Source organism: Microtus pennsylvanicus, chromosome 21, assembly GCF_037038515.1.
Source record: "Microtus pennsylvanicus isolate mMicPen1 chromosome 21, mMicPen1.hap1, whole genome shotgun sequence".
In the NCBI taxonomy this organism is placed as follows: domain Eukaryota; kingdom Metazoa; phylum Chordata; class Mammalia; order Rodentia; family Cricetidae; genus Microtus; species Microtus pennsylvanicus.
The window spans coordinates 27722663-27743254 of record NC_134599.1 but is presented as its reverse complement, the minus strand read 5'-3'; the positions used below and the strand labels follow the sequence as shown (position 1 = coordinate 27743254).

The 20592-nt window shown below is 37.4% G+C and overlaps 1 protein-coding gene across 3 annotated transcripts in view; it reads left to right on the top strand.

The window, feature by feature from the left end:
* Atl2 (atlastin GTPase 2) overlaps window positions 1-18846 on the top strand; it is a 45223-nt gene extending 26377 nt beyond the window's left edge. The window contains exons 3-14 of one of the 3 annotated variants that reach the window (XM_075955764.1): window positions 1258-1392; window positions 1651-1755; window positions 4659-4709; window positions 5031-5087; window positions 6367-6459; window positions 9201-9339; window positions 10368-10495; window positions 12299-12355; window positions 13287-13358; window positions 13973-14404; window positions 15938-15952; window positions 16048-16302. In XM_075955764.1, coding sequence (XP_075811879.1) covers window positions 1258-1392; window positions 1651-1755; window positions 4659-4709; window positions 5031-5087; window positions 6367-6459; window positions 9201-9339; window positions 10368-10495; window positions 12299-12355; window positions 13287-13358; window positions 13973-14404; window positions 15938-15952; window positions 16048-16155 — 1392 coding nt within the window. In that variant the 3' untranslated portion in view covers window positions 16156-16302. Of the gene's footprint in view, window positions 1-1257; window positions 1393-1650; window positions 1756-4658; window positions 4710-5030; window positions 5088-6366; window positions 6460-9200; window positions 9340-10367; window positions 10496-12298; window positions 12356-13286; window positions 13359-13972; window positions 14409-15937; window positions 15953-16047 lie in introns of all 3 variants that reach the window. The other 2 variants (XM_075955766.1, XM_075955765.1) reach the window with 2 other exon arrangements.
* Window positions 18847-20592: the final 1746 nt, after the last annotated feature.

The following is a 20592-nucleotide window of genomic DNA, read 5'->3' as shown; positions in this document are numbered from 1 at the left end:
GAAATAAATAAAGGTCTTAAAAATATGGACATCTTGACATATGGCCGAGTTAGCCATTTACATCACATATTTAACAACTCAGCATGTTACATTGTGGTATACTAACTTTGTATCTATAATGTTTATTTAGGGTGGTGGACATTAAACCTAGGCAAGGCCTTATGTATATAGGCAAGTGCTCTCTCCTTGGACTATACCCCAGTTCCATACTATATGATTGTAGTAGTTGTAGCCCTGTGACTTGAGTTAAAAGATATTACCTGCACACCCCCCTTACCCACCCATCGCACCCCCACCCAGTAAGCTAAATTTCCAACCCCTAGATATTTTATCACAGAAAAGTTCTCAAACACACTTCAAAATAAAGAGAATAGTATTATGAACCTCAAAGTACCCATAGATGCTTGGTGGTATTGCTGTATCTTACTCCTTTGTATGTGTACTAAGCATTTCATCACTACTCTTTAGGCATCTAATAGATAAACACTCAGTTATATTATTCTTGCACACAAAATGTCTTTTTTGGTGCTCTTCCTGTTTTCTTTTTTAAAATTATAATTTGTATTTACCTGTTTGTTTTCTAAAGAGAGAAAGAAGGCATGGAGTGTGATGGGTAAAGAGGTGGAGAGGATCTGGGAGGAGATTGGGGAGGAGAAACCATAGTCAGAATATAGTGTATGAAAAAAAATATTTTAAATAAAAGAAAAATGCTTATGCCCATTTAATGCTATCTCATAGGGAGGAGGATTTGGGTTCAGTATCTGTTTGTTTCATAAAAAGACTCCACCCCCACCCCCCCCCCCCACCCCCCCCACTTAACCAGATTGCTAGAATCAGGTTCCAGACAAGTCTTGGTTATTTTTAAAGGACAGCCCCAGCAGTGTCAAGTGTTTTGTTTATACTATTCTAGGAGAGGGCTACTCTTTTGACAGTCCTGCTGTCTGGAACTTGGTTTTACTGTTCTGTACAAGATATTAAAATAGCTAGTTCCTGTATTTTATGATCTTTAAACATAGAAGAGCTTCCCCAAAGGGGAAGAGTGGGTGTGTGTAGTCCCGTGCACGCAGAAGTCGAGAGTGAGATCTTGGACAGTGTGACAAGGCTGATTGGAGGAGGCCAGTGCTCTGATAGGACCGAACTGTGTGCATGGTGCTGGACACAGCCTCCTCCTCTGTTCAATATGGAATGGGTGGCTTACAAGTTTTACAGTTCCTAATTTTGGTGTGTTTATTTTACATTTATCTTTGGTTTTAACAGGATTCTCAAAGTTGGATTGGTGGAAACAATGAACCGTTGACTGGCTTTACATGGCGAGGTGGTTGTGAAAGAGAAACAACAGGCATACAAGTTTGGAATGAAGTATTTGTGATTGACAGACCTAATGGAACAAAAGTAAATTTCTACTTATACTTTGCTATTTTCTCCTGTATTTTTTCAAGAGCAATTTTCTGGCATTAAAATTTACAACAACACAAAACTATTAATAAGTAGTCTGGTACTTTAATGATTAGTGTGTTAAGATGTATAATATATACTTTTCTTGATTTAATTATTGTTTTGAACTTTTATCATTTAATGTGTGCGTTTTTTTTTTTTTTAGGTGTTTTTGGTGATCATTGTACTAAGTATTTTAAACTTTCAAATTCCTAGGTGGCTGTGCTGCTAATGGATACCCAGGGTGCCTTTGATAGCCAATCAACGATTAAAGACTGTGCGACAGTGTTTGCTCTGAGCACTATGACCAGCTCTGTCCAGGTGAGAGTGTGTGCTGGTATCTGTTCGTTCAGTCCTACCTTTGTGCAACATCTGCAGATGCTTTTGATTGAAGAAAAATGGATTAGAAGTTAAAGAGAGCTGGCTGTCCTTCTTATTCATTATTTACATCTGTGTGTGCTTTTCTTCTGGCTCGGTGTAAAATTAAATACTTCACATAGATATAAAGGGTGAAGTGGGTCATCTTTGCTTTACTTTTTATCATAGAACCAATATTTTATTAGTTCTTTACTAATAGAGAAGTATTTTGATTATACTTACTTCGTTTCCCCAACTCTTCCCAGATCCTCCCCACCTCCCTACCATCTGTGTCTTCATTTCAAAAAAAAATATCAACAACCCATTATGTCCAGTTTATGCTACTGGTTTATTGGGTATGTGTTCATTCACTGCAGTTTCAGATAGCAACGCAGTTTTCTGTTTGGTATCTTTGACTATTCTTAATTATTTGAACTAAAATAAATAAAAATATTAAGAATTAATATTTATTTAGGTTTTTCTAGACAGGGTTTCTCTGTGTAGCCCTAGGTGTCCTGGAACACACTCTGTAGACCAGACTGGCCTTGAACTCATAAGAGCTCTGCCTGCCTCTGCCTTCCCAGTATAGGATTAAAGTTGTGCACCAACACCCAGCAAGAATTAATATTTAATTTAGAAACCCAAGTGATAGTTAGGAATTTATAGCACTGGTTTGGTTTAGAAAGGGATATTGCCGTGTGTGTTGCTCACACTCTAATTGTACTTGTTCTACCAAGTTCTCCTTTCTTCAAGATAGATTATCTCTGTATAATCTAGAGTGTTGACATACATCATTTTGTATTTTTTTGGGGGGGGGGATCATTTGTGGTTGGTAACTTCCTGGCTCAAAAATTAATGATTGGAGTATGGTCTCTCAAATCCTGCTGGCAGTAGTATGTCAGGAAGGGTATTTGAGTACGACAAGATATTGTCCTTAAAATCTCTTAGTTCATAGGCAAGACTGTCAAAACATCTTAAAACTTTTGTGATGATTTCTAGTAATGTCTGAAACATAAGCAGTCTCATGTCATCCCCTTCTCCTTCTTCCATAACTTGAAGCACCTGAGTGGGAAGAAAACTGGATGCAAAGAGAGGTTCTTTTCAGCCTAGTTCTGTTACAGCTATACTTTGTTGCTATTCTTTTGTTTATATAACTTTCTGATGGTAGGAGATTTGGTTTTGGACAACCTATACTACTTAGACATTTTTTTGACTATAGAATGAGGCTTTTACTTAACTTGCCTATCTCATGTATAGTTGTTGTATATTATAAGAGATAATGCATATAATTATATGTATGTGTGTGTATATATATGTGTAACACACACACATACATACTTTTGTGAGGGGTGATGGTAATGGGATTCAATTTGGTGTTGTGTATGCCAACAAACACTCTCGCACTGAGCCACAGTCTCAGCCTTCAGTATATTGCTTTCTACAAACTGTGGAAGGTTGTTTTCTTCTCTAAATAAGTTGTGGCTTCTAGGGATGGTGGTGTGCTTCTGTAACCTCAACACTTGGAGAGCCGAGTTAGGAACTCTTGAGCTACATAACAAGAGTAAGTTAGAGGTCATCCTGGGCTACACAACAAGAGATGAAAACATTGTTTTCTTTTGGACTGGTAGATGGATGGCAAATTGATCTTGTTTACTTTTTCAACAGATTCTTAGGACTTATTGGGTACAAGGCAGTATACTAAGACCCAATGATCTAAGATAACAGGAACCAATCTCTCTTTGTTCTTATCGCTTATAGTAAAGGATCTACACTCGTGTTCTAAAAGTTTAGGCCCACGTGGATAAGAATAAATTGGTTTTGTTAGCTTTTTATATTTTAGACACCTTGTTGGGATTAACCGGTGACTAAGCATTCCCTTTTGGTGTTTACTCATGACTCTCAAGTTTGCCTAGATTATCACTTATCTGTTGTTAGAACAAATTGTTCTCTGTGGAGCAACTGTGTTTACTGATACTGAGTTCTGTCTTAGAGGTTGTGTTTGCGGGTATCACTGCAGTACCAGCCCTGGCTCTTTTCTAACACTCTGACATGAAAGGACTGGGCCTAGCAAACCCTCTCCATTTGTTCTGAGTACACAGGACAGCCACTGTGAGTTCTGCTCCATGTCTTGGAAAGCCTCCAAAAATTCTTAAAAAGGGCAACAGTGCCACCTACTGTTCCTTTTACTTGTTTCCATGGTCTGGTAATGTCAATCAATTCAAGTAAAAGAGACTGTGCTGTGTGAGGATGAATGCCAATAACTGCAGCACTCTGAAATCTTAGCACACGGGAGGCAAAGGCAGGAGAATTATAAAAGTTTGAGGTCAGTCTGGGGTAAGTAGGGAAATCCTTTTTAAAAACCCAAAACAGAACCAATCAAGCAACAAAAAACTCAGAGCCTGCTGAATGAGTATATATTCTGTACCACGAAGAACTGTGTTTTTCTAAAGTTTTGCCCCTTGCATTCACCATCTTAGACAATGAGTAAAGCAGTCTTTACCTTCACATCCCCTCACTGTGTAGTTCAGGGTGGCCTTGGATGCCATCTGATTCTTTTGCCCCTACCTCCCAAATGTCGGAATTTCAGGAGTGCATCATCACACCTGTTTCAGCTTATCTTTTTAAAATGACCATGACAAAAAAAGAGACCAAGAGAGAGGAAAACAAAGTGCATAATACACGTAGGCCATGAATATGTGTGTCTTTATTAGTTTACTGCTTCCTTTGTAATAAATGCTTTCCATGTGGCACTGGTTAAATAGTGGCTAAGTGATTAATTTGTACTGTCTAAAATAACCCTTCTAATTATAAGGGATTTTATATTCATTAAAATATTGATAAAAGCAGAATAAATTTTGTTTTAACAGGTATATAATTTATCCCAGAATATTCAAGAAGATGATCTTCAACACTTACAAGTATGTCTTAGAGAATATATGCCAGAAGTATTAAAACTTGATTCTTTCTTTATTGTAAATTCATGTTTAAAAATCTATAATATTTTTGAATTTCTATGGCTTTAAAGAAATGGTTAATTGCTTAACTAGAGGACATTTCTGATAAACTTGATTCATTGGCCAGTGAAATGCCTGACTTTCAGATAAGGATAAAGACTCTGACAGTCTACTATCTTGATGTGGATAGTTTTATTAACATCTACTACTTTGATATAGACCATGTTATAAATAACTTCTTTCAGGCTCTTCGGCAGCATTATTTTAAATAACTTGGTTTGATAGTTATTTACAGAGTATGGAAGACTTGCAATGGAAGAGATCTACCAGAAGCCATTTCAGGTAAGAAAGTGTTTTAGCACTTTAAAAACATACCGGTGAGAAGTTTCAAGTTCCAAGTGCATTATAGACTCATTTTGTGCCATTGGCATACATCATCAGCCTACTAATAGTTGAAGCCCAACAGGACAGGAAACAATAACTAGATTAGTTTGCAATACTTCTACTTGGCAGAGAGATGCTTCTCTTAGTTGATGTTATTTAATTCCAGAATTTAAGACAGTAGAGAATTTACAGTATGTCAGATTTATTTTACACCTGATAATAAACTATTAGAAAGTGTTATGGTTTCCTTTTTGTGATGTATTATAAGTTGAAGTCAAGTCTCCTTGCTATCCTTCATTTCATATGGAAAAGTTTGGGTGGTTTGTTTATTTATTTTGAGGCAGCTAGTTTGCAAGCTGGTATTCGTATTGTTGACTGCAGTGAGTGGAAGAGAATGATTGCTGTGTTTGCCTGTCTGGAGGAATTTATCCTGTGTGACAGCTTTGATAGTTATTATAATGTTAGTGGACTTGCATTAATTTTGCCTCTTTTTTTTAATCTGGCACTTCTATTTTAGACAATCACTTTTATGAAACTATTGAGCAGATCATGGCTTCTTTTTGTATAGATGGGTGAAATATACTATATTTGGATTATATCAGTTTTTCTAATGTAGAATAATTTATCCACCTAGGAGACATTTGACAGTTTCTGGGAATATTTTTGATTGTCACAGTTTTGAGGGTGGGGAGGTTAATGTTCCTGACATGTAACGTAGAGGCAAGAAACTTTACTATAACTCAAAGGGCAGCCCTGTACAAGTACTTATCTGGGTCAAATTGTTAGTAGTGCCAAGAATTTAAATACTGTATGGATAAAACATTTGTGAAAATGATCTCTTTAGTACCAAATCTACCAGAAATTGTTCTAGTTATATATAGTTATATAGATTGATTTAAAATTATGATGATATACCTATGTTCATTTTTGGCTTTGAGTATCATTGCTTTATGTGTAGTGAGGTTCTCAAGTAGAGATGGTTAGTTTGTGCAAGGGTTGGGAAGTTGCTTTAGTGAGCTATTGATTATAAATATGAAGAGTATACTAATCATTTGGCTACTCTAACCCTTTTTATTTTTAAATTTTTGGTGCTGGGGATTGGACACAGGACCTCAAGAATGACAGTTAATGTGTTCTACTCACTGAGCTACTCATTGTAGAGGTTATTTGTAGAAGGAAGTTTTCAGTAAACTTAGAATTTTGTAAGAAGTGATTTGTATTTTTTTCCTATATGTAGACCTTAATGTTTTTGATTCGAGATTGGAGTTATCCTTATGAACATTCATATGGTTTGGAAGGTGGAAAACAATTCCTTGAAAAGAGATTGCAGGTAAGCTCCATTTTTCTGGAGAAGAAAGTATACGCCATAGGCCAGGCAAAGGGGCGGGTTTCCTGGACTGCCCCGATCCTGCCGGTTACTGTCATGTGAATAAATGAACTGTCCTAGCATAGTCAGATGATGCTGTGTAAGCGGCGAAGGTTTTCCAAAGAAGATACTCTTAAATAAAAACAATTATTCCTCTTGCAGGTGAACTACCACCTACCAGTAAATAGTCAAAGACTGATGTTTTTGAAAAGTGACTATTATTATTATTACAGTTATTATTGTGGTGCCTCATGACATGTGTCTGAGTATGAATATGTCATAGCATATGTGTGGAGGTCAGAAGACAACTTTGAAATTTTAGATTCTCTCCTACCTTTACATAAATTCTTGATATCGTACTGAAGTCATCAGGCTTGCGTGACAACCACTTTACCTGCTAAGCCACCTGGACCTTTTTAAAAGAACCCAGATATCCTCATTCATGTGTACTGTGTTTTGTGAAAGCATTCCTGGAAAATGACCTCATGAAAGGTCATATTTTTTTTCCCTGAAGGCACGTTCATGTGAGACTACTATGTCTCCACATCCAGAAGACAGTGGCGAGAAATCCTTTTATTATGTGCTTATGATAACAAAATAAAAATATTTTATTATGTATGATGAAATGATAATTATTTTATTATTCACAATAAAATGATATATAATAAAATGATAATTATTTTATTATTATGATCCTTTATTATCAGAAGATTTTTGTCTGATTATGACATGACACATTTCATTTCTCAACCGCATCCAAATAGTTGGGGCACAGTATGGTTTTTTTTATTTCTAAAATGAGATTAATTCCTTATTCTTAGATTATTTGGAAGGCTTTTTCAGACCTGTGATGTAATTTATTAGGTTTATTTTTTTCTGGTTATTTGAAGAAAGCAATACATAATGTATTAGTCATGCTAGCTAAACTCTGAAGTATATAATTCAAAGACAGGGTCTTACAGCGATACATCCAATCACAAAATTCTCATATTTTAAGTGTTCAGCTTGATAAGTATATAATGAACCTAAATGTGTAACTGTGCCCAGAAGCATCCAGTTCCATAATGGTTGCCCACCTTAAAACCTGTCTATCACTCTTGACAGATTATATGAAGTACAAAAAGGCTCACAGAGTTCTGGCTGCCTCTGCCTCCCTAGTGCTGGGATTAGAGTGTTTTTTCCCAGTATTTTTGTTCCTGAGAGTAAACTATGTTGTTAGCGATAGTTTAATAGTTCATTCATGTTACTGTACAGTATTATGCTAATAACAGCTGCCTTTCATTCTGTTGATGGAGATTTAGATAGTTTCCAGATTTTAGTCATGACCAGTGCATGTTTTGTTAGAATGGTCTTTCAGAAGAATATTTTGGAGAATGCATGAATCTAAGCATGCAGGCAGGGAGTAGTGGCATACACTTATAATCCAGCACTGAGGAGGCAGAGGCAGGTGGATCTCTGTGAGTTCAAGGCCAGCTTGGTCCATGTAGAAGATTCCAGGCCAGCCAGAGTTACATAGTGAGACTCTGTCTAAAAAAAATTCCAAATGTAGACATTTACTTTCACGGGTTGGTAAGGTGGTTCATCATGTAAAGACACTTGCTACTAAACCCAGTGACCTCAGTTCCATCTCCCAGGACTCATATGGTAGAAGGAGAGAACAGTCCTTGAAGGTGACCTCAGCATGTGTGCCTTAGCATGTTTGTGCTCTCCCCATCCCTATATGCAGGCACACACACACACACACACACACACACACACACACACACACACACACACACAATAAAGAAATAAATATAGCCGGGCAGCAGTGGTGCACGCTTTTAATTCTAGCACTCAGGAGGCAGAGGCAAACAGATCTCTGTGAGTCCGAGGCCAACTTGGTCTACAAGAGCTAGTTCCAGGACCAAAGCTGTACAGAAAAATCCTGTCTCGAGCGATTATATATTATATATTCTAATATATAATAAAAGTGTTTTAAAAAGAATGTTCTTAAGAAAATGCATAGCAGTCTCTTTTCAAAGATCTAGTGACTGATAAATAATAGATAATAATGTAGAGAAAGCACTAAAATTCTTACTATAAGTTTGTTTGGAGCGCTTTAAAAAAATTCTGTATAAGTTTGTATGCCTGTGTTGGTATGTGCCCATGAGTACGGTGCACTCTGAGTCCAGAAGTGTTGGATGCCCCTGGAGTTGAAGTTACAGCAGTTGTGAACTGCCTAATGTGTGTGCTGGGAACCAAACTGGTTCTCTGCAGTAGCAGTGTATGCTTTTGACTGTTGAGAATCATTCCAGCCCCTACACTGGAGCTTTTCGGCTGTACTTTGTATTTTGCTGAGTGGCTAGCTTTTAATTTTAGGCAAATTAATATTTTGCATTTTTTGGCTTTAGTTTAGTGTTATTTTGACAAGCATTTTAAAGGCAAATTCTTTATTAGTTTCTAAGTCATAATCACAACTTGTTACTCAAGTGTTAGATATTGTAATTAATTGTTTATATGTTTTGGAACATCAAACAGTTTTCTCTCAGAAAAATGCCCTTCAAGTTGATAAAAATGACCAGATTACACTTTTAGTATTAGTAAACCACCACTCTAGAATAACCTGAGTGTAGTGTGTATGTGTGTGGGTATGTATGTGTTTCCCTTTTAAAATTAAATAAAAAAAAAAATCTCTCTACTACTTTCCTCTTTATTTCTTCTTCCAGGTAAAGCAGAACCAGCATGAGGAGTTGCAGAATGTCAGGAAGCACATCCATAACTGTTTCTCAAATCTGGGTTGCTTCCTTTTACCACATCCTGGTCTTAAAGTCGCGACGAATCCTAGTTTTGATGGACGACTGAAAGGTGGGAATGCCCATGCATGCTAAAATTTTTTATTACTGGTTAGCAGCTGAAAGTTTGTATTATATTTGTTTTTATTTTTGAGATTATAATGTGATTGCAACATTTCTCCCTTCCCTCTTCTTCTTCAAATCCTACCATATAACCATCCTTGCTCTCTTTCAAATTCATTTCCCTTTTTTATTAATTGTTGTTACATGTATATGTATACATTTCTATTTCTAAATATATCTGCTTAGTCTGTATAATGTTAACTCATATGTATGAGTTATGTATGTATTCAGGGCTGACCATTTGGAATGGGATAAACACTTGGTTTGCTCTTCCTTGGGGAAGACCAGTTTGCCTACTCTCAGCATTCCCTAGTTGCCAGGAAATGTCTCCTTACATTTCCTATTCCAGTGATAGCTGTTGTTGCAGTGCTCTGCCACTCTTTAGCATACTAATTAGCCCGTTTTATAATGTCCTGTGAGGACTTGTGTCCCGAAACTTCTAAAGACAGAGCATGGCACAACTTCCTCTGATTGCAGTCTGCTAAAAAAGTTTCACTGATTGAATTAATGGACTCAGATGTGTGTGTGTGTGTGTGTGTGTTTGTGTGTGTGTGTGTGTGTGTGTGTGTGTGTGAGAGAGAGATTTCCAGATTATTCTAAGTGTGATGGCAAAGGGGTTGAGATTGATACGATTTACACTATAGCTAGAAAAAAAACAGTCCAACGCAGAAATTTAATATAGAATCCTATATGATTTGCTCTTTCAAAAGTTTTTTTAATCATTGTGCAATTTGTGTTGAAAGTCCACCATTTGAGCTGGAAGAATTGTAGGGAAATGGAAGGAATGGGATAGAAGAGTAATAAGCATTTTTTTTTCCTGTAGGAGACTTGGCACGTTTATATGAACTCTTTAGAAAAAAGGAATATGCTTAAGTAATAGATGCTATCTACTTTTCATAAACAAAATTTCATGATTTCGTCAGTGAGGACTTGTTTGTGTTTTTAGACTAATGTGTTGGCTAATTTCGTATCCATCAGATATCGATGAAGACTTTAAACGGGAGCTTCGAAATCTGGTTCCATTGCTGCTTGCTCCTGAAAATCTGGTTGAGAAGGAGATAAGTGGATCTAAAGTTACTTGTAGAGATCTTGTCGAGTATTTTAAGGTAGGTGAACACTCAGCTAAACAGCTCTGTCTGAAAAAGAAATGTAGTTACCTTTTGTCTTTCGAGACAGGGTTTCTGTGTAGCTTGGATCCTGTCCTGGAACTAGCACTTGTAGACCAGGCTGGCCTTTAACTCACAGAGATCCACCTGCCTCTGCCTCCCGAGTTCTGGCATTAAAGGCGTGTGCACCACCGCCCGGCTTGTAGTTAACTTTTAAAATATCTTCATGTATAAGAAATATACTTCCTTTCAAGTAAAAAAATGTTTATTTTTCTGCCTTGCATTCATTATGTCAACATTAAGGATGTAGCAGGGTCTGGAGAGATAGTTCAGTTGTTGAGAGTACTTACATAATCATGAGGACCAGAGTTCTTATCCTAGACACCATGTAGCGAGCACATATGTTTGTGACCAGCCTCGAGAGGGTGGAAGATAGGAGGATGGATCGGGCTTGCTGCCTACCAACTCACTGAGAAAATATGAGCCCCAAGTTTAGAGGAAGACCATGAATCAGGAATGTTGGGGCATGAGAGGAGAACATGTAACTCCTTCTGGTCTCTGCCTGTTAGCATAAATTGTGTATATACACCCAGACTCACATGCACATAAGCACTCCCAGATGGAAGTGTTTGTACGTGGGACACATACAGACATAAGGAAATACATATTTTTTTTTTTTTTCAAGACAGGTTTCTCTGTGGCTTTGGAACTAGCTCTTGTAGACCAGTCTGGTCTCGAACTCACAGAGATCCGCCTGCCTCTGCCTCCCGAGTGCTGGGATTAAAGGTGTGCGCCATCATCGCCCGGCTCATAAATTTTTTTTTAAAGGTTACAGTAAGCTGTGTCTTCTATTTAGTGATACTATTTGTTCTCAGAATTATCCTTCCTTTTTCTGCATCTCTGATCTGCAACACAGCTCTGCCATTTTGAGTGATACCTGGAATTGGCTGCATATTTCTATATCCCAAATTCTCACAAAAATCTTCCCTTAGAGTTCTGAGAATTAATAAGAATAACTAAAAGTATCTATAAAGGTTTTTGAGTCTAAACAAACTATTTGTGGAGATTTTTTTTCCTGTTAGAACAAGTTGATCACACAAAGTTGTACTAGTAATAGTTATAGTTAGATAGGTGGGAAATACAGCTAATGAGGTTAATGTATTTTGCTTACTTGTAGATAACATCACTTTCATGCAATCATTGTTTTGTTATGAAATAAGTCTGAGTTGGTGGAAAGTTGAGGTGAAGACTCCTGTTTGAATGCCATAAACTTGTTCTCCTTACTCTTTTTCCTCCTCTTTTATTGTTTGAGAATTTTATGTTTGTTTATAATGTGTGTTGATAAATCCATGCTCCATTCCCTCACTACAGCTCATCCCCTCTCCCCACCCCACTTTTCCCATGACACCTCATGTACTTTGACTACAAATTACAGTTTATTTTTCCTTTGAGTTAAAATATTTAAAGTAAAATGAAGGGTTAAAGTGTTTTCTAACATATTTATTTGAAACATTGACAGCAGGAGAGATTTCTTATAAAATGAATACCTTTTACATACAAAACTCTTAAATATGAGATACAGCTTTAGACAATTTGTAATTATATTTTGAAATATTTCTGTATTTTATTTGGCAACATTCCTATGTGATAATATGTAGAACAGGATTAACTTTGTTCTACTGAGAATATGAGTTTTAAGGCCTAGAACTTCATTTTGATGGGGGCGAACTATTGTTTAATATTGTTGGGGACAGAGTATCAAATTGTATTTTACATCAATACACTGAATATTCTATCTTTTAGGCATACATTAAAATATATCAAGGAGAGGAACTACCACATCCAAAGTCTATGCTTCAGGTAGGAGTAAGAAAGTGTGTGGGGTGGGGTGGTTTGTATGTTTGAGGGGAATTATAATCATGACTTTATAGGGATACAGAAAATGGAGGGGCATGAGCTTTGTTGCATAGGAATAAATTATATGTACTAAAGATAACCTTCGAACTCTTAAGGTTTGTATAAGGTTTTTGTTTTGTAACTGCAGTTGGCAGGCCCTGAGCATGTATTGACTATTAGAAATGTGAGCCTTGCTACTTTATCTTCAATAAAAGTATACAAAAATTCTCTTGCATAAGATGGTTTAATATAGGCCTCTCTGAGCTAAATGCTTTTGCCCTGAGCCCTTGATGAAGGGATGTTTCTTGATACAGGAATTAGTTTCATTTGCTGGTAATGAGCTGCTGCTTGTGCAAGTAGACTTTTTCTGTGTGTATATGTTCTTCTGGGGCACTGATATTTTTACACACTTTCTATATTTTAAAATTTACCACCTTGGACAATTCTTCAGTTTTATAGTGGATTAACAGTATTTATATTAAAGGTCATGCAAGAAAAAAATAACAACAAAAAAGAAAAAAAACAACCTAGCTTTTTTTGACTCTTGTGTGAATCTGGTTGTTCATACAAGGATTTTTTGACTCCCGGAGACTCAGCACATTTTGGTATTACATCTGTTTATCTCTGTCAGTTTCTTTAGTACCTGTGATATATCATCCACAAAACTGTTTTAGTACAAACCCTCTCAAATTGCAGTGAGACAGGGAGTCCTAGTAAGTCTGTTTCATATCTTTTCTATTGATACACACTTTCAAAGGAAAGTAAAATAGAGGTTGATATTTTTCTGTTCATTTTCAGAATTATTTGTTGTATATAATCTATTATGTTAGTAGGAATTTATAGTCAAGGGGTACTTTTTCCCCACAGTAATGGTATATTTAATTTTATATTTTAGGCAACAGCTGAGGCTAATAACCTTGCTGCAGTAGCAGGAGCAAGAGACCTCTATTGTAAAAGTATGGAGCAGGTTTGTAACTAAAGTTCAGCTTTATGATAGTTAAGAGTAGAAGATGTTTCATATCTAAAGTAATTGAACTAATTTGTACTCCTTACATGTTGTCATGCTATATTATCCTGTAATTGTCTTTTTGTTATCTCTGCTGGAATAAACTGTTAGAAAGAAAGTCACATGACTTGCTAGTGTGCAGGAAACATGAATTCCACTGTTGTGTTTTCTGATTTTTAATTCAGAATGCTACTATTAGCCCAATTAGCCCATGATGGAAGTAACATTAGCTTAAGACCGGTAGCAGTGTCTGCACTAAGCTTGCTTACTCTGAAATACTGTGTCATGTGTTCTTTGTGCTGCTGTGGGGCACTAGTGGGTAAAGAGAAGCCGGGCAGTGTGAACACCGTGTCTTCAGTTGTGGGGCTTCAGTCACACTGGGAAGATTACTTGATTGAGGCAGTTAAACACAGAAGAATAGGATTACTTGTTATTACCTGTGAGTTACTATGCCCAGGTTTAAAACTGAGTCATGTAGGTGGTTTAATTTTATGAGACTAAAATATATGCGCAGGGAATGCCTTTCAAGTGTTATTTCTAGCATGTAATCTCTCATTTTAATTGGGCTTGTCCAGGTATGTGGTGGTGATAAGCCTTACATTGCACCTTCAGATTTGGAGCGAAAACACCTGGATCTCAAGGAAGTGGCCCTCAAACAGTTTCGTTCTGTGAAAAAAATGGGTGGAGATGAATTTTGCCGTCGTTATCAGGACCAGCTTGAAGCTGAAATTGAAGAAACCTATGCAAATTTTATAAAGCACAATGATGGCAAAAATATCTTCTACGCTGCTCGTACCCCTGCCACGCTGTTTGCAGTCATGTTTGCTATGTATCTAATCTCAGGACTGACTGGCTTCATTGGCCTAAGCTCTCTAGCCGTCATATGTAACCTTGTCATGGGGCTAGCACTGACGTCCCTTTGTACATGGGCATATGTTAAGTACTCTGGGGAGTTCAGAGAAATCGGAACAATGATTGATCAGATTGCTGAGACACTCTGGGAACAGGTTGGTATCTATCTTTTGGTTTTGCAGTGACTACTCTCACTTGTATGTGATTTCCAGCTCTCACTGATATTTGTACATCTACTTTTCCCTTACATGAGGGATGATAAGAGGATGGGCTCTGTGTGTGTGTGTGTGTGTGTGTTTGATTTTGTTTTAAATGTAGCATCCAATTTAGTTAAAGACTTGTTTCTAAATTCATAATTATAGTTGACTTTGGTTAGTTTCAATCTGTAATTTTTTGGTTGATTCTTAGTTGTAAGTCTGATTATGCCAGGCAGTGGGCATGACTGGATGGACGAACACTTTTCTTCGAGAAAAGAAAATGCTGTCAATGAGCAATTTTAAAGTCAGGGAAAGAAGTTTGAAGTACAGTCAGTGCTATAGGGAGGGAAAGAAGTTTGAAGTACAGTCAGTGCTATAGGGAGGAAAATTAAATTTAACCAATGTTAACAAGAAACAATATAGGAGAAATATGGGATGTTAGGTCTTCATATCTTCTGTGAAGATGGTGACAGTTTATCGCAGCACTCCAAGGAATAACCACAGAGATGGAGCGCACAGTTGTCGTCTTTCACGTAGGCCAGTGGGAGTTCTTGCTCAGCAATTCTCTTTTAAGGAAAGTTGTTTTATGTATTTCCCCCTGGTTGCTTAAATATAGGTATTTCTCTTGTTGTTAAATGATCCTCACTAAGTACCCAAGGAGCAGAATGAAAGCTGAGGTTATTACAGATGAACAGTAGGAGAGGTGTTCTCTATGTTGTTTAGGGTCAGTGAGGCCCTGGGTTAGGATGTGCAGGTTCCCATTTGTTTTGGCTTTCAGTTAAAGACTGAAGGAGTCCAAACATTTTTTCTGAAGAAGCTACTGACTTTCCTTATAATAATACATTATGACTATATAAACCAATGCTTCTCAACTGCTCTAATGCTGCATGTGGCCCTTTTACACAGTTCCTCATGTTGTGCTGACCCCCACCCATAAACTACTTTCATTACTGCTTCAAACTGTAATTTTGCTCCTGTTACAAATTGTAATGTAAATAGCTTTGGAGATAGAGGTTTGCAAAGGGGGTTCTGACCACTTTATTAACTTGAACTTTCCTTTTTCAGAAATTACTCTAATAGATCTCTTTTGGAGTTTGTGTTTGGACATTTTGTTTAGTTCAAAATTTTGTCTCTTAAAATCAATCTTACCGCTTTGTAATCTCTTGATATTTTCTAATAGAAGATGGATTAAGAATTATCACCACATCACTGCTTTAAAAATAATCTACTTTCAATTTTTGAACCAGTACCATTCTTCTGCCACCTGGACTTCATAATTGTGCAGTATCTTCTCAGACACTCTCTGTTGACACTGATTCTAGGACTTCAGAGGTCCATTTTTTAGAGCAGTGTCACAGGGGACCCTCCGGTGTGTGGGGTCATTTTCAGTGTAGATAGAGAGGGAAGAGGCACCTAGTCAGAGAAGACGTGAGCTGTGTTCAAAAGGCCTTGTTTAAACTTTCTTTGCATTTCTCTTTTCCTTTGCTTCAGAGGAGTCCCAGGAAGGTGAGAAACCTACAAAGTCTGAAATTCTTCTAGTCTTTAACTCTAGCTTCAAGGCACTTTGAGTCACTGTCCTAACACATCACTCCGTGTTTTAGGTGTTTTCCAAACTGTTTGAAGTTACTAGACGTCGAATGGTTCATCGTGCTCTTTCATCAGCACAGCGACAGAGACTGTCATCCAACAATAACAAGAAGAAAAATTAGACAGTATTTTTAACTTTTTTCTCTATCTGAAGTGTTCACACTTATACATGTAGGACAATAAGCAGGACCGTCTGGGCCGGTCTGCATAAATGCTGTATACATACCAGATTTGATGCTGCATATAGGGTATGGATTGCACATCCATCTCGTAGGATTTGTAAGTGGTTTGAGTAAGAGGAAAGAAATTTTGTTGCATTATAAAGTGTCTAACTGCATTGCTTGTAGCACCATAACTTTTTTGTTGTTGTTGTTTTGTTCTGTTTTGGGAGAAGCATCCTTTTATTTCGCACATTCCTGGTTATTTTTGTCATTGATTTGAATTGAAATTTTTATATCTGTTTTCTATGTACTCTTTTTTTACCTCATGTTTTTGTTTGTTTTGCACATTTCTCATACCACAGGTATTGAAGCCCCTGGGTGATAATTTGATGGAGGAAAACATAAGGCAGTCTGTAACAAACTCTATCAAAGCAGGCCTGACTGACCAGGTGTCTCATCATGCCCGATTAAAGACAGACTGACAGTTCATCTCCTCATGGACTCCACTCTTTTTTTCATGCTTGCTGTACAATGAGAACTCAAATAAAAATAAACCAAAGTTTACAATCAACTGTAGAAGTAGTTTAGTATAACTGGCTTCACAGATGGCTGCCACAGAGTGTGAACATTGTTTGTTGGTTTCCAGCGCCTTCTGGTGTCTCCTTAGACCTGGAGACGACTGAGGAGCATTAGTTATCATGCACATTTGTGCCATGTTTTACTCTTTTCTTTTTACTGAATCTAATGTTAGTGAAATTTGTCTTATGTAAAAGGATATTTCAGGGAAATATTTTAAGAAATCTATTTAGAGTCTCTTTAATATAGTGTCCCATTGAAATTTTCATTTTTAGAGAATTTATGAATCACTGTATCAAGAATCAGATCAGAATGACAATGAAGCCTTTATTGAGCCACTACATGAAAAGTGTATATTGCTTTACTGCCTTCAATGCCAGTATTACATAAATGCATGTATCAGAAACGTCACAGAAATCACATGACAACTCTATAGCTGAGAAGGTAATTCTGAGGTGTACATTTGTCTTGCCTTTTAAAATTTGTAAACCTGCCCTGAAAGGAGATGCATATCTGGGAAACTTAACTGTCTTTTCGCAGTTTAGCCTTCATGTACATAAAATATGCCATTAATTTTATTGGGGGAGAAATTCCATCCAAAAATGTTGCCTACAGCTATGAGTTAAGAGTGTCTGTACAGTGTGTAGTTTTTATTTTCTAAAAATCACAGGTAGGGCATGTATATGAATTATAAATATATAAATACAATTTTGTATTAAAAGTTTTTGTAGTTTATGGCAAAATCTGGTTCTGTGGTAGGCTAAGTACAGTCCCTGTGAAAGGAATGTTTGTGGCTCATGTCAGTGTGTGAATGCATAGACAATTTGAAGTTTTGATATATTTGTGATATTTATCTTCCTTGAGCACTGCAATCTCACCCCAAGGGAATTCAATGGGAATGTTTTATTGTGACTTGTCCTCTGTTGCATTTTAAAGTTATTTCCTGTAATTTATTTTCAGTACATAATTAAAAATTTGTTGTATATATAAAATGAAGCTTGCGATTCTTTTTAAAGGAATTCCTCATGCCTATATCTCACCGTATAACTCATATTTGTTCATGCTGAAAAGAGTGTGGGTTAGGGCACAACCCAGTTAGAGCGTAAGGTATTGTACTTCTAAGCTAAGCTTGTGAAAGGTGTTTTTCTGTGTCTGTACATGTAAGGAACATTGGTTGTGAGAGCCTCTATGGGGATTTCTTTTTCTCGCTCATCTCTACCGACTCCCATTTTGTGAGTGTGCGTGTGTGAGAGAGAGGGGGAAGAGAGGGAGAGAGAATGAATGTGTATGTTATGTAAAGCTACCTTTTTTCAATACTTTATAGCCTCCTTTGCAAAGACCTGTTAAAACACCCCTGTTTGGTTTTTAAGTGAGGAGAATTTGAATGGTGAGTTGCATGCATGAAAGGTTTGGTTGGTCTATCTTCCCCCGACTCCATTCCAGTCCTGGTTTTAGATGGTGTGTTTGTTTTCATCTGTAGTAACTGCTGCCCACTCATCCGATCTTACACAGAAGAGTCATCTAACACGGCTCTCCTTATTTCTCTGACCACTTTGTTTTATGAATGCTGTAAATTGTCTTTATGAATAAAAAATAAAAAGTTCGTTATATACTAGCAATTGTTCTGAAATTAAAAACTTATACTCTTTCTTTTCAAGTTAAGTCCAGACCAGTGGAATTTAGTATTTCTTGCTAAAAACAGTGTTTTCCCTCAAAAATTCTCTGCAAGACTCCTAGAAAGCACTTTAGTGTCATCTGGAAGGTTCTGGACATTGTTAAGCAAGAAGTAGTGAAAACGAAAAACAAGATGGATTGAAGACAAAACATTGAAATAACAACTTCAATATTGGTGTATTTTCTGTGGTACATTTTTTCATAGTGTTACAAAATATGGTTTTCTTTTTATTTTAGAGATGGTTTTTCTCAATTATATGATTTATCTTTTTAAGACATCTTTTGTGAAAGGACAACCATTGGGACTCTGCTGTTGAGCATGTCTTATTTTTCATGAATATAGATTGCTAGTCATCCTTGCTTCTATACAACATTTGTAAAATTAAATAGTGCTATTTCGTGTTTGAGTCTTATTTTTCTTCTTTAGAAAAAGTTTTTCTCTTTAATTATTTGTGTATCTGTGTGTGAGTATGTGCTCCAGAGTGCAGATGCCCACGGAGGCCAGAAGATTGGATCCCTTTGAACTGGAGTGGTTGTGCGTTGCTCAGGATGGGTGCTGGGAACGGATCAGATCCTCTGGAAGAGCAACATGTGTTATGTTTTCAAGCACTGAGCATGGCTTTATTTTCCTTTTAGAACTGAGGCAGGCAGGCTACAGACTTCACTTCTGACTGCTTGTTTTTGTTACATTGCATTATTATGTGCTTTCAAAAGTTTGATTTTAGCTTGGTTAAGGATCTTTCAAGACGTGCATTAAAGTGAGGGGCTGTTCAGTTTTGGTTCCTTGGACATATATCTACAATGGGGCTGGACATGGCTATGGGGTTAGTGTTTGCTGTGTAAGCATTAGGGGCAGAGTTTGGATTCCCAGAACCTACCTAAAGCTGAAATTCCAGGGCTCCTATGGCAAGAATGGTGGGCAGAGACCTGAGTTTGCCTGCAAGTTAAGGCCAGATAGCCTGGTGTATAGATGCACTTGAGACCCTACCTCAAGGTAGAAGGCAAGAAGGACTCATGTTGCAGGGAGAGGGGCCTGCTTGTTCGTCCTGGCCGCCTGGCTAGCTTAGTCCCGAAATAACCACACAGAAATTATATTAATTAAATCACTGTTTGGCCCATTAGTTCTAGCCTCTTATTGGCTAACTCGCACATCTTGATTTAACCCATTTTTATTAATCTGTATATTGCCACGTGGCAGTGGCCTACCGGGAAAGATTCGGCACGTCTGTCTCTGGCGGCTCCATGGCTGCTCTCTCACTGTGCTTTCTTCCTCCCAAGATTTCAGTTCTGTCTTCTCCACCCACCTAAGTTATGCTCTATCAAGGGCCCAAAGCAGTTTTCTTTATTAATCAACCAATACAAGCAACACAGAAAGAAGGACCTCCTACACCACTCATACCTGAAATCCTGACTGCCAGCATTCACACACAGAAGCACACATACATTACACATGCCATTCACAATCCCCTCTCCTCCCTCAAATGGCCGTTAAGATACCAATTTTGTGTTTTAGCCAGGTAGTAAATTGGCATTTAATTCACTGCAAGTGTGATGTATATCCATTGCACACTTTCAGGTATTGGCTTGAAATTTCGTGACTGAGTTCTTTCCTGGTGGCCCGACTGAGCTGATGTGTGCATCCTGGTGTTTTTCCATTCCTGGGTTGATTAAAATAATCTTGAAGAGTTGACACCGTGTTCTGCCAGTCATCTTTTTCTCCTTGGCTATACAAGCCAAATGACTGTCTTGCTTGGATTCTGTGTGCAGCCTCTGCCTGTAAGAGATGGCATTGAGAAATTAACTTGTACTACAAGCCAAATTGGAGCATGGAATTGCTGCTTCCCTAGGGACTAATTTGGATATACATACATTTTGTTGGGTTTGGGTAAAGGAGTGAAGGTGTCCTTAACATACTACAACAAAATATAAAATCTATGCTTTCTGCAGTGCGACTTCAGGTGCTCTTCAAAGATCTAGATCAGAAGTCCCTAAAGATACATCTAAAAAAACAAAAGGGAGGAGGGCTAGGGAAGGGTAGCATATTACTAGCTCAATAAAACATCCACAAGGCTTGCGAAGTCCAAGGGAATTCACTCCATCAAAAAAGTCAGCAGGTTGTGGTGGTGCCCACTTGATCTTAGTTCTCTG